The following is a 14504-nucleotide window of genomic DNA, read 5'->3' as shown; positions in this document are numbered from 1 at the left end:
TTCTTACTTCCTAGATCCATTTCATTTATAATGTTGCTTAGTAAAAATTAGTTACATAAAACATTTTAAGTAACTTTGCCAGATTTTCTTCTGAGCCATCCTAACCTATAAATGTGGGTGGGAAATTGGAGTTTTAAATGAGAATTTATATCAATTGAGATTGCTGTTTCTGTAGGAATTACAGTTTACCATTTGCTTCTTTTGGTTACATAAAAATCAAATACAGAAGGTCAGTGTTGCTTAGTTGACAAGAAAAGTGAATGACTAAAATAGAAACAAGTCATATAATAGCTTTTATACTGGCCTCATAAATGTCTCTGGCCCATGGACCATCAATTTATGAAATTTCTACCCAAAATTCCACCAATTCTGCATTACTAGATTGTCCCATTTTATGGAAAAGCCCTTTATTAACATTATAGCAAGGCATAGGTAAAATTTTTGTCTTAGTGAGAGAAGCATAGTATATAATTAGGAGTGTGGGTTTTTGAATCCAATTTCCTGGATTAAAACCATGCTTTATTGTTTGTTATATATGTAAACTTAGGAAAGTACTTTAATTTCTCTTGGCCACATTTTGTTCATCTGAAAATGGAGATTAAAAATAGTGCCTACTTCACATACGATTATTGCGAGAATTAAATGGGTTAGCACATGTAAAGTGCTTACAATATTGCCTAGCATATAAAATATTCACTTCCAGTGTTAGCTATTAATGCTGTTATTTTATTGTTGAGAGGAGTTTTCTTATCTCTGTGGTTTAGATCAGAATGTCTTTTGTTCTTCCCACTTTGTATTGAAGTATTTATTAAATACCTCTTTGTTCCAGAAGTGATTTGTGACAACTTAAAATATATGTACTGTTAAAAATCACAGTGAATAGAAAATGAGTATCACGTTAATGAGTGTGAAAGTGAGGAGATTCAGTATAAATATATACATGCCATAAGATCCTGTCTGCTTATCAAAGTTAATCTGAAAATCAAGTTGAGTTTCCCAGGGATAAATTTACAGTCATATTTTACACAATATTAATAATTTTTCATTGATTAGCAACTTTATATTTCTTTCTAGATCTCACAAGTTAACTTATTTGGGCAGGCAAAATTTCATTGCTACAGTTTTAAATCCATCCCCATTATGTGTTGTTTTAAACATTTGTAGGGTTTTTTTTTTTTTTTCTGTTTTACTTTTCTAGCTCATGGAATGCAAATACTCTATGTAGCAGAGAAAAGGGGGAAAAAGCACTTACCAATGCAAGCTGCATACACATACATTCATGTGATCATTATGATTATTTTATTTTTACTTTTTACAATTTTTATACTCTTTAGTTATTACGGGATATTTCATTCATTAGTTGTTTGCTTTTCAGCCCCAAATTTAAACTCTCAACTCTCCCAAAATATCTGTCTCATTCACTTAACATTTTGAGCTTATCCTCTAGTTCTTAAGCTTGTACTCTAAAATGTAAATTTTTGTTTGATGTTATTGTACACATGTACAGTAAAATCTTAGTACCTTTATCGCTGGGATTTATATTTGCTCATAGTAACAGGAACTAAAAATAGCAATGACTTAAGGTGAGAAGTTCAGAGCTAGTGTGGAAGCTGAATCTTGACAAAGTCATAAAGGATTCAGGATCCTTCTGTCTTTGCACTTTTTGTATCTTTAGCACTAGTTTGCATTACTAATGCTACAGAATGGCAATTCGTGATGGAGGAGAAAGGAAGAATGAAACAACCAAAACCAGAAAAAGGATTTGGGAGAGGCATCTGTCCCACTTTAAAGGAGCTCTCCTGGGATCCTACCTAACAGTTTCCCTTCATATCTCTTTAGCTGTCCCTAGCTGGAAAGGAGTGTTAGGAATTATGGCTTGAGGATTATTGCATTGTTCCTAGAAATAAACTTGAATTTTATTGGTAAGTAAGAAAAGAAGAATGGATATTCAGAGAGAATTTGCAGGCTTTGCCATAATCCCTGATTTCTCATAACTTGTGTTTGGTAGGTATTTAAATGTTAATCATTTTTCAGCATCTTCTAAATGTGCAGGTGCTGTTGCCATTTTTAGGCAAGGATAACCAATTTTAGCTTTCTTAATTGAAAGCAAACCTCCTTTACTTATTTACAAGGAGGAAGGTTAAGAGTTTTCTTACATTCTTCTGTCCAGCTGGGAGGCAGCAATGGACTTTAAGAGGACTGACAGAGTGTTTTCCCTCAGTAGGATAAATCTGTTTTAAAATGTGCCAGACAGATGGTAGTTTTTTAAATTCTTCAGTGATCAAGCACACACCATTAAATTCTGAATGGCAAAGAAGAGCAATTGTATTTATGTAAAACAAGAAGAAAAAAGGTAGTCACACTGACTTCCATTTGATTAAATGGTACTTTGTTCCATTGGTTCAATTTGGGGTATTAAGGGTTTTCTAATGGGAATCACGTATGTATCACAGCTGCGAAACAGCTGACACATGAACTTAGCAAGTTTTAGCAACAGTGGACATGTGAAGGTAAGCAAGCAAAGATTGTCTAAGCCTCATAAAGGTACCATAAGGTGAGACCTGCACCACACATCGCCTTTATGAGTGTTTCCCTTTTCTTGTATGGACCTAAAAGGAAGTGGTCTATTGTTTTCATATACAGCCACTGATGTTTAAAGATTCTTTAAGGTAGTGATTTCGTATATGATGTATTTAATGCGCCAGTTTTTCTTTAAATGGTTCTTTTGCATTTCAGGGAACCATTTGTATGTTAATATAACAGAAACCTTCCTAAACCTACTGTTTAGGAAGAGAAGATAATTACATGTTTCAATGACTTGTATCTCTAGGGCTTTGGCATCCTGACAGGTTTTTGTACTAATATATGCAATGCAAGAAACCTCTACATATTTATAGCAAAACAGATCTTGTGCCAAGGCCCCCAGCCATAACTGAAGTCTTATCTGAGAAGGCAATGTAGTATTGTGGTTTATTGAATAGGTTTGGAGTCATGCACACCTGGATTTGAATCCTGGCCTTGCCACTCAGGCAAGTTATAACACCTCCAAGCCTCAGTGGCCTCATTCACAGAGTTTCAAGAGAATAAAAATTAGATAATATATAGTAGTTTCCCAGTGAAGCCCTGTACTTATGTAATCTCTTGCCCTTGAGCTTGAGCTGGGCTGAATGACATTGGGTTATAAAAAGACAGTGACTTCTGTGTTGGGGCTCTCTCACTGTCTTGGCGTGCTCGAGCTCTTTTGGATTGCTTGGTTTAGGTGAAGTCAACTGGCATATTATTAGGCAGACTTGTGGAACGGCTCTCGTGAGCTCTGTTGGAAGTGGATGTTTTGAGGCCTGTCGACAGCCACTGAATGAGCTTGTAAGCAAAACTTTCCCCTGTTGCACTTTGAGTTGACTACAGCCCATCTGACAACTTGATTGCAACTCCTCAAGAAAGACCATGAGCCAGCGACACTGAATTAAACAGCACCCAGTTTCCTGACCCACAAACACTGAGACGATAAATATTTGTTGTTGTTTTTTTTTGTTTTAAAGCACTGAGTTTGGAGTGTTTTGTTACACAGTAAATAGATAACTATTCTCTTAAGGAGCCTAAAAAAAATTAGTAACGCTATTCTCAAAACAAGAAAAGATCAGACCTTAATCCAGCATTACCGGATTATTCATCATGCACTATAAATCAATTTCAATATATGTGTGCAGACCTAAAGAATATGCCCAGTGGACTATCCCTTTCCTATTTTTGTAGATTGAGACATGTAAGGAAAAATATACCAAGCATTTGAAAATTTCAAAATAGCATAGACAGACAACAACCCAAGATATTATGTAATTCTCCTACCTCAGAGTAAGATAATATTTATGTTGCTGAAGATCAAAATAAAAGGAAATAGATAGTAATTGGCAGATAACATTCCTTAGATGGACACAAGATGTACTAAAATCTTTAAAAGCCAAATTGTTAAAAATACAACAAAAGTTTGTGTTTGTTACTTGAACAGTATGTTACTTAACAGTATTTGTTTGGGATCTTTGTGTTCATTTAATTTATAAAACCGCATCCTACATACTGTAATATTTTCACTAAACAAAATATCAAAACAGTATAGAAAAACCTGGTTCATATTTTGGGAGCGTGTAACAAATTCCATTAAAAACTTTATGTGTAGTTTCTTATTAAAATCAGTTAGTCTCACTTGCCACAGTCAATCCATCTTAGGTTTGCGATAAATTCTTAACTTGCCATTGAATTCTAGAAAGTAGGATATGGAACTTATTAATAGGTAAATATAACCCTTGGATCAGAGCCCTAAGATAGGATTTCTGTGTAACTACTATACAATTTCATCTACCTTCACTTTTTTTTTCTAAAATTACCCTCAATCTAAGCCTTTCTTTTTTTAAGCGTTTTGGATATTTTTAGATTTTCTTTGGAAATTATCTTATTAGGACTAAGGCAGTTGTTACCAAAATTCTTTTCAAATTCATTAAACTTCACATAGAAAAGCTTATACTAGAAAGTCTAGTGCCAGCTATCAGGTAAGTAAAAGTAAGATCTTTACTCACTACTACAGTGAATCATTTCCTGGCCAACTGCTGTTTTTTAACTTGTAATATTGAATAAAAGTGTATTCCAAGGTGGTGTGCCTGCACTTTAGAATCTGGAATACATATTGGTTTATTCTGCCCAGATGATTTAGTTAAGAGCAAAAATGAGTATTCCCGTTTCCCAATGGATTCTTTGGTATAAAAAGGCAGAGCTGCCCAAGTATGTAGAACTTATTTTAAATGATCCAAAAGCAGAGAATTTACTTACCCTGAGACATCTTAAAACAAAACAAGATTTAAAAAAAAAAAAGAAAAGAAAAGAAAAAAGAACAGATTTTAAGTTGTGGCCAGTACAATTTAAGACTCTTTGTACCCGTTTTTCATTTACTCCAAAAGAGCATCTGTAATTCATCTTATGAGTGCTAGAAAGTTACAAAACTCCTTTATGTGTTGACATTTTTTAACTATATAGTCAGATAGACTTGAAATACACTTTAAAGTTGAAAAGTATTCTCAGAGAAAAGGAGACATGAACTCTGAATTGAAAAATCATCATGGGACCTGAACGATGGCCTGTAAACATTCTGATAAAGAGGTTAAGCCTACATTTTCTGAAGTTCAGGTTGAGGCAACTGGCACTGCCTTAGTTCAAACCACTGCCCTGACGATATTGAATCTTTTAATTAGAGTCATTCTAAAAAACCTGTATTTTTAAGTGACACTGTTATCCTGAAGTTGGTTCAAAGTCTCTTTCAACATGATTTACAATAATGGCATAGTTATATTCCCAGAGAAGGGGTTTCATTCCTAAACTTCAGTTTTATGTACAATGTATCCCTCTTGTAATCAAATTTACTGATCTGAAAACATAAAGAAAAGGCTGTTTAAAAGAGAAGCTCTTTATGGTTAGTATACCAGTAATTAAACATACTGTAGAAACTTCATTAATGAAACCAGTAATGTTACAGCTAAATCTAGAATTCGAGGATACAGGAGAAAGTAAAGACAGTGGCATGTAAATAAAAAATGTTTAAATATTACAATAAAAAAATCACCACTTAAGAATGACTTGCTCTTCAAGTCTATCAGCCCTTATTGTGATGATTTCATAAAACGAACCAGGCTGTTACAATTGTGTTTATTTAATAAGTTCTAAAATTGATCCATAATCCACTTCCTTCCTATCTACATCAAAAGTAAAGACAGTCTTATCATCTCACCCAGAATAGTTTTCAGCCATAATGCTGGTATCCAAGGATGTCTTATCTTTTCATCGTCAAAAACTTTGTGAGGCCATAGAATCTACTTGATACATAGTAGAGTTTCTTAAGCAAAGATAAACTCAGGTTAATACATGTAAATTCAATTTAAAAGAGTATATTTTTTGTAAGTGTAGGAGGATATATTAGGTTTGTGAAAGCCACCTCTTAACCACTCAGAGCATCAGCTTTCCACAAGTGTAAAATACAGATGTTCAACTAAGAAGTCTCAAAATCTCTTACTATTAAAATTTCATAATTACTTCTTATTAAAGGGAAACCTAATTAGTGTGGTCTTCTCCCTATGTTTACAGTTTGTTTTGAGCCTAGAGAAGTTCTCAAGAGAAATCGATTTGTGGGGCATTTTCCAAAGTATGTTTTACACACACCAGCACACACGATTCCAAGGTTTAAAAGTCTGAGAAATATCACCTATACTATATAGCCATTTTGGCAATTCACAGTGCTTACTAGTACAAAAGCTCTGAAAAGAAACCTTTTAATCCTGCATTCTTCAAATTTTCTTGACTAAAAAGCCTTTAATTTATTTTAAACAGAACACCTGCTACAGAGAAATCATGTTTTGTACATTGTGGGAAACACTACACTGCTATATGAGGACCTCAACAATCTGGAAAAGTCACTGTTAGTTTCCTCAAGCTGTTACAAAGCACCGCAAACTAGATAGCTTAAAACAACGGAAATATATTCTTACAGTTCTTGAGGTTAGAAGTCCAAAATCAAGGTGTTGGCAGGGCCATGCTCTCTCTGAAGGCTCTAGGGCACAATCTGTTCCCAGCCTCTCTCCAGTTTCTGGTGTTGCTGGCAATCCTTTGCATTCCTTGGTTTATAGACGCATCTCTCTGCCTCAGGCTTCACATAATGTTCTTCCCTGTGTCTCTGTTTCTGAGTCTCTTTTTATGCCGCTCTGATCCATATGAACTCATCTTAACTGTACATCTTAATCATATCTGCAAAGACCTTATTTGCAAACAAGGTCACATGCACAAGTTCGGGGGCTAAGACTTGAACAGGACACAATTCAACCCGTTACAATAATTATCTGTCGGACCTCATATCCCACTGCTTCTTTGCCAGATCATGTGTTAGAGCGCCCCGAAACTTAGTCTTCTGACCTTTCCTCTTTTTTCTACTTTCATTCCCTTAGTAATCTCATCTATGTTTAAATGCCTTCTATATGTAGATGATTTCCAAATTCTTATCTCTAGTCCTGATCTCTTCCCTGATCTCTTATATCCGATAACCCTGATACATTTAATAGGATTAGACAGATTAACCTAGCCCAAAACAAAATTCCAAATTTCCCCTGGCCAACTCACTCCAGCTGCAGTTCATCATATTGCTGTAAATAGCACCATCATTCTAAGAATCACCTTTTATTTTTCCTTTTCTTTCATCCACACTTTTAATCCATCAGCAAACCTGACCTGCTATTACGGCTCTGGCCAGTGGTCTAGTTAACTTTATATCTTTCCCAGACCAAAAGTCTCCTGTTCTTTTTTTTCTTTCTTTCTTTCATGCTTGTGTCCCTACAGTCGGTTGTTCCCAGTATCAGGTGTGATAGTTTTCAAAATAGGTCACACTCTTGCTGAAAACTCTCTATAGTACCCTATGTGCCCTACCCACCATCCACTTCTCTGATCCTGTCTCTTACCAGCCCTCCTCTTGCCCATTTCGCTCCATTATATTTATTGCCAGTCCTCAGTCAAATCATGTCCAACCCACATTTTGGACTTTTCTCTTGCAGTATCATCAGCTTTGACATTTTCTTTCCTGATTTTTTGAATAATTCGTTTCCTCCCTCACATTTTTCAAGTCTCTTAATTCTCTCATTGGTTTTCTCTAATCATTCTACCCAAAAGAAATCTCCTCAATTTGTCAGATCCTTTACCCTACTTTATTTTTGTATGGTACTGCTATCCACCTGAAGAATATTAATGTCTCCTCAAACTAAAATATAAATTAAGAGCAGAGAATTGTCTTATTCACCACTATATTTCCAGTGCCTAAAACAGTGCCTGGCACATAGTAGGTACTAAATTAATAGTGAATAAATAGACCAAAAAAAGAATGTATAAAGACTAGCAGACTTTCTCCAAAAGATTCAAGCCTTCTTCCTCAATATCTCTAACAGTGTTTCTTTCCTCGGTGTGTCTATCTTTAGTCCTACTATCTACTTTCCTAAATTTTCTTCCACATATTGTTGTTCTTTGATGAAATGCCCTGGTACTCTAAAAGCCTGTTCAAGTTCCACTTTTGTAAGTTTTCTCTGCTATACATTCTCACCATGATCTTCTCCAACTCTCTGATCTCCCATTGGACTCTGTCTTTACTGTACATGTCAGCACCGAATTATTCTTTAATTATTGCATGTATGTCTCTCAAGACTGCAAACCTCTTAGGGACAAGGACATTATATACTCTTTTTTTTTTTTTTCTCATATGTCAGAGCACAAATAGTGGGCAGTTTTGATTATTTTATTGAGCAACTGATTGACTAATTGATTAATTGATTGTCTCAATCTCAAACATGTAAACGAAACAACAGCTTAAGTGTATATGGGAATGGGTGTATGAAAAAGTCAGAAAAAGAGACATTTATATGCAAATAACAATGTTAAAAGGACATCAGTGTAGTAAGAAACTGAAGAACAATTTCATTTTCATTTCTTATCAGAAGGTAAACAATCCTTCTTACCCAATATGGTGATGTTAACTGGAAATCTGCCTGAGTAATTGCATTTCCAGATCATCAACTTGACCTTCCTTCAATCCCCGTGAAAGAGTTTGTTAGGGAATGTGAAAATTGAATTCACAAAACATTATTATTATTATTATTATTATTATTATTATTAAGCTGATAACATTTACTATGAGTCACTTCCAATCCATGGTTTTTTGGATATCCATTCTTTTTGAAAAATTAGGTCATTTTTTAATTATGTTTAAAATTTACAGGAAGGTAAGTTATAAAAGTAACATTGATAAAGGCAAACCTATTTTCACATCTCTTCTTATACCTTGTTAGAATAAAATACATATATATATATATTCAAAAACAATGTATTAGATTTTCAGATTTTAAAGAATATAAACAGTATTCTTAACAGTTCCACTAAAATAAACCATATTTCTTTGTAATTGACTTTGAATTTTGCTTTTTAGACCAGTATAAATTCATCATCCCTCATTTTGTGTTTTAGTGACTAGGAAATAAAAGAAAGCTAAGGTCTACAGAAGTTTTGGTTTTCTTTTGCTATGACATGAAGTACCAATGGAAAGGTAAATGTAATATAGGCAATTATTGGGAAGTCATCTGTTCTTTTTTTCCTTTAACCTTAAAAGTATCAACTTTTAGCAAGTAGTATGTTTCTAAATTGTTTTCAGCAGCATACCAGCAAACTAAAGAGATAACAAAGAGGGGTGGGGAGATTTATAACGCCACAGTATCAATTTCAGAGACCTCAGAAATTCCAGCTTTTTTAGGTATCTACAAGCTGAATAGCAGCTGCAGCAACAAAATGGAAGGGAAAACAAAGCAGTTAGAGCTACACTATTATGAAGCGATTATAAACTTCATATCCAAAAATATTTGCCACTACTACTCTGGATATAATACTGTCAGCATGAAGTCACAGAATACAAATCTTCGATTCACTTTGAAATGAAAACCATAAATACAGAACTAAACCCCACTCTTCAAGGGGCAAAAAGAGTTGAATATTATGCCAAAATTCTTCTTGCTTCAATAAAAGATACTAAGGTAATGCCTAATAAAACAGAAACTGTTGAAATTCAGAAATTTGCCAAGATCATCAGTTTGATGTACTTGTTTCACAGAGAGGAATTCACCATCTAAGAGCAAGGTCTCAAGTGATCCCCCTCACTGACCAGGAGGGAAGGACCCACCGAATTGGAAGCTCAGCACTGAGGGGGCCCAGTTGATATTACTCTTCACATTGTCAGTGTCACCTTGTTGCTTCTTAAAGTGTTGAGCTCCTGTTTATTAAATGGATTCTTGCCTTAAGATATTTCTGGGGAGGCATGGTGAAAAAAGTGAAGTGAGCCTCGCCTCTGCCTAAACCCAAAACTAGTATGTCCATCATCTTAGAGTCACTAATTAGAAGGTGACCCCTAACACAAGGAAGAGAAAAGTGCTTGATGTGTTTAAATATAATTCTGTCAAACTTTTTTATCCTTATGCATATCTTTGCTTTAAAAAAAAAAATTACACGGTATTCATTCTGAATGCATAAATCCAGATGATTATTATTACTTAGCAACAATCACAGATTGAATGCTAGTTACACATTGTTTGTGCTATGTACCTTCAAAAGGAGAAAAGTGTCTCCTTTAACATCCATAAACTTCTAAGATATTATGTTAAAATTGTTTTTAATGGGACTCCTAATTGTTCTAGGAGGCCTCTAAAAGACTTTGAATTATTAGCTAAAACATATACGTCATGAAACATAATAGTAAAAAAATCACCCATGAAGCTACCACCAAAATAAATCTATATATTTTGTCTTACGTGACTCCACCCTCCCAATACAACTCTGGGTACAATAATCCTCAGTTTTGATTGCATAATTCCCTTGCCTTAGAAATGATCACCTATTGGTATAACTCAAAAGAATATACCTTTGAACTTTGCTTGTTTTTTGTGCTTTATGAAAAAAAAAAAAGTATCTGTCTAGTCCAATCACTTTTTTAAAAAATTCTATTTTATTATGTGTTAACTAATTTATATTTATCTGAAATATTTGATGGTGTGGTAGTTCATATGGTTGTTTATATGTGATATATTAAGATTTATTGTAAAATTGTAGTAGTTAAGACAACATTATATTTCTGTAGGGATAGATGAATTGTCTATGGGAACAGATTAAGGAGCCCAAAGACAGATTCATGCATATGTGGAAACCTGATTTATCATAGAAGTAACATTGGAGGTGATATTTTTTGACTCAGTAATTTCTATAAGAATATCAGCATAAGTATACAGAGGTCTATGTTGAAGGATGCTCAATATAGTGTTGATTAAAATAGCAAAAGATTAGGAACAATCCAAATGTCTATAAATAGAAAAACTTTTAAATAAATAATAAAATATTTATTATAAATATATACTAGAAAACTATACTACCATTTAAAAGAAGAAAACAGGGCAAACTGGTCCTCTCCAATGCAGCAGATGGGCCTTATAAATTGGTATCCTCACTCTGGAAAGCAATTTGGTAATATCTATCACAATTTAAGATATGCAAATCTTATGACTTAGAAATTCCATGTATTAGAATCTGTCCAAGAGAAACTCTTGAACATCTTTTGAAGGGAGTTTCCTCAGGCTGTAAATTTCTTTGGTGCTTCAAAATCAACCAAACAAAATTTCACTAACCTTGCATGTCTATCAGTTGGAGTGTATAACTAAATAAATTGTGGAGTACAGTTAAGCAATTTCTTAAAAATGAGATAGGGAAATTTTTCAGTAATGGCAATGGAACTGATTGTGTGAACCTTCCCAAAGTTACCAATTATAAGATCTGGACAAAATATTGTTTAAAACCTATCTTTAAATGCTTGAAAACACCCAAAAGGAGACCGAAACCAGTGGAAATGGTATGTGGCTCGGCGTTGGTATACTCTTCTGTGTTGTTTGAATTTGGACCAAGTGCAGAATAATTTTTAAAACTGCATATATTTAGATTTCAATCTGTTTTATGTATTTTAAAATAAAACTTTTAAAAATCCAACTTTAATCCCTACATATCTTTTAGATTAAGTTAAGCATGTTTTCACTATTAGAATTAAAACCCCATCTGTCATTTTCTAGTAGATTGCCTTGCTCTATTGGAGTTAAATATTTATTGATTCATTCAATTTCAGCAAATATTTTATGAGTGTCTAATATGTGTCAGACCTTCTTCTAGATGCTGGGGTACACTAGTTAGCAAGACAGACAAGATTTCTGCTCACCTGGAGTTTATAATGCAATGACCTATCTTATTTAATAGAGACTTCTAAGCAGAAAGTATATACTCATCTAAAGGTATTATCTGAGAGAAGAAGAAAAACAATGAGGAAAAGGATAAACAGAAATTCTATTCCTATGCATCTATTAAAATCCTAAAATATTAGAATTTAAGGGACTCTTACTAGTGTTCAATCTTTTTACATGATCATTTTTCTAAATATGATGGATTCTTTTTTATTAATTCTTAGGATACTTCAAAGTTGTAATCTTCCAGTTTTTCAGTCACTTTGAATGTCAGTGGATTATAGAAGTTTAGTTTAATTCAGAATTTTTGTTTGGATTTGTCTTTATATATATATATATATTTGCAGGAACTTGTGGGAAAAAATATGTCAACTCTTACATAAATGACAGATATAGATTCTGAAATGGACTTTTTTTGGCTTTCTTTTGAGTTCCTTGATAGTTCTGTAACCTGTAGGCAATGTGCTATCATTGTTATTTTTATACCATGGGCAAATTTTTTAGAGCAGGAAAGTTAGAAAACTTTTCTTGATATATTCAATAATCGTTATAATCCAGAATGTTTGTTATTATATATGACTTTGATTATCAAACCTCCTTTATTTATTAATTTTCTGTTGAAACATTTAAACAATCCTTGTAAAATATCTCTAACTCAGCAGGAAAACCAAGTCAAATAAGTTTCAACAATATCAAATATTTCTTAAAGTACACTTTTCCCAAGAACTTTCTCTAAATCAGAAAATTGATTATCCCATTTATCCTTTGTCCTACTAAACCCTATGCATGGTATAATTATGCTGTTTTTCTGTACTGTGTATTTCTTTTGTTTGTTCCACCTATTATATTTAGATGATCTTTATGGGTGTTTGACCTGTATTTTCATTAAGAACTGGAATTTTTTAGTACTGTATATATTTTTTAAATCACTCTGATCAAATTTTATATTATTTTTTCCAATAACTGAATACTAACATCAATTATTGTAATGATTATCATCTCACCTTAGACAATAGCCCAGAAATAGTGACTACATTGTCTCTGAGTTTAAAGCACTATTCGATTTTCTAAATCATCATCTGAAAAGGTTTCTATAGTGGGCTTCAGTGGCATAATATTCTTTATCCCTCAACTAAGTATATTTTTTTCTATTTCTCTTTCTCTTAAAAAAAAAAAAAATTCAACAGCTTGATCAAGTCATCCGCCAAAGAAGCCTGTCCAGTTTGGAACTGTTCCTCTCCTGTGCTCAGAAACAGTTAAGTGCTTTGATAGCTACGGAACCAGCTGACATTGAATAAAGAGAACATGACAAGCTAACCCACACTGGCAATGGATAAATCATTAGACCTCTAAAATACATGCTGTGAATTATAAGGATGCTTTTGTTTTCTTTTCAAACCTTGGAGAATTGATTTCCACTTCAAGGATAAACCAAAACAATATTTAGAACTATCAAGAAATCTAATTTATTTTCTTTTGTTTTCTTCTTTACATTTACCATTATTTTAGTAGTTGTTGTAGTTATAGTAGTAACATCAGCAACAGAAAGTATGATGTGACCCGAAAGGTATTGAAAATTGCCACATTACCAAAAGTTAATTAAGTAAACTTTATAGCTTCTGGTGGCCTATTATATTGTATTCAGCAAAAGTAAATCTCTTTACTTGTTGTTTACTTCACAATGACTCTTGGTAAGATTCTAGAATGTAATCATATTTTTTTGATTTTGAGGATAAAAACAGCATGGATTTCAACATCTCATTCTGATAATAGGAAACTTCTTTTCTGTAGTGGGATCTATTTTCATTGGTAACAATAGAAAACACTAAAGATTATTTTATTAATTCATCTTTGATCTGATGTACCACTTAAAGGGGTGTGTGATATATATGATATATGCTTATTTCCTATTTCTGTTCTTCAAAGTCACTATGAATTAATAAAGCCATTTTTTAAGTAAATCATACCATGAACTTAATCTCTGGAAAAAGAATATAACTTAATAATTTATACGAATCAAGGTTCAAATATAAGAGATGAAATTCTTTTTCTTGTACTGCAAAATGTACTTAATTTATGAGCAGTGTGCTTCATTGGGAAATGATGAGTTTTTTTAACATCACAATTAAATGTCATTAAAATGTATGCACATGCCTTGTCTGGTTTCCTGAGATGCTTCTACTTTCATGGGCTTTGTACTTTTCTGGGATTTCTCAGTGTAATAAAAAGAGTTCCAAAAACTTATTTGGTTATTATTATTTCTTTTTTTTTTAATCCTTTCTTTTTAAATTTACTCTTCTTTTAAAAAATACTCTCAAACTTATATTTTCATGAAAAATGATGTTTTTAACATATACCTCTCCCTAAGTAGTTATAATACCATTTACTAAGAATCTTTAAATGTAAATAACTAGTTTTCTCTTACAAAGTTATATAAGAAATTAAAGCAGGCCGGCCACTGACTTGAAATGCAGCTTAGTATGAAAAGGGGAGAGAGTTAAGGAACAAGCCAATAACACAATGTTATGGTCATATTTAAAATCACTGACTCTGTCATCAAATTTAAAATGATATTTTACAAGTCACTCAGATATGGTTGATGTGAAAATGAAGCATAGAAGGTCACAAACTAAGATCCAGAGAGAGTGGATCTATCAAGAGAAAATAATA

The 14504-nt window shown here is 33.1% G+C and overlaps 1 protein-coding gene across 16 annotated transcripts in view; it reads left to right on the top strand.

Annotated features, from left to right (window-relative positions):
* CCDC91 (coiled-coil domain containing 91) overlaps positions 1 to 14078 on the top strand; it is a 263463-nt gene extending 249385 nt beyond the window's left edge. For all 16 annotated transcript variants that reach the window (XM_036236754.1, XM_036236752.1, XM_036236744.1 and 13 more), the window contains one exon: positions 13022 to 14078. In XM_036236754.1, coding sequence (XP_036092647.1) covers positions 13022 to 13132 — 111 coding nt within the window. In that variant the 3' untranslated portion in view covers positions 13133 to 14078. The remainder of the gene's footprint in view (positions 1 to 13021) is intronic.
* The last annotated feature ends 426 nt before the right edge of the window (positions 14079 to 14504 follow it).

This window comes from Rousettus aegyptiacus, unplaced genomic scaffold (assembly GCF_014176215.1).
Source record: "Rousettus aegyptiacus isolate mRouAeg1 unplaced genomic scaffold, mRouAeg1.p scaffold_m13_p_2, whole genome shotgun sequence".
NCBI classification, from domain to species: Eukaryota; Metazoa; Chordata; class Mammalia; order Chiroptera; family Pteropodidae; genus Rousettus; species Rousettus aegyptiacus.
Note: the sequence above shows the minus strand (reverse complement) of the source record. Positions and strands in the feature narration are given on the sequence as shown.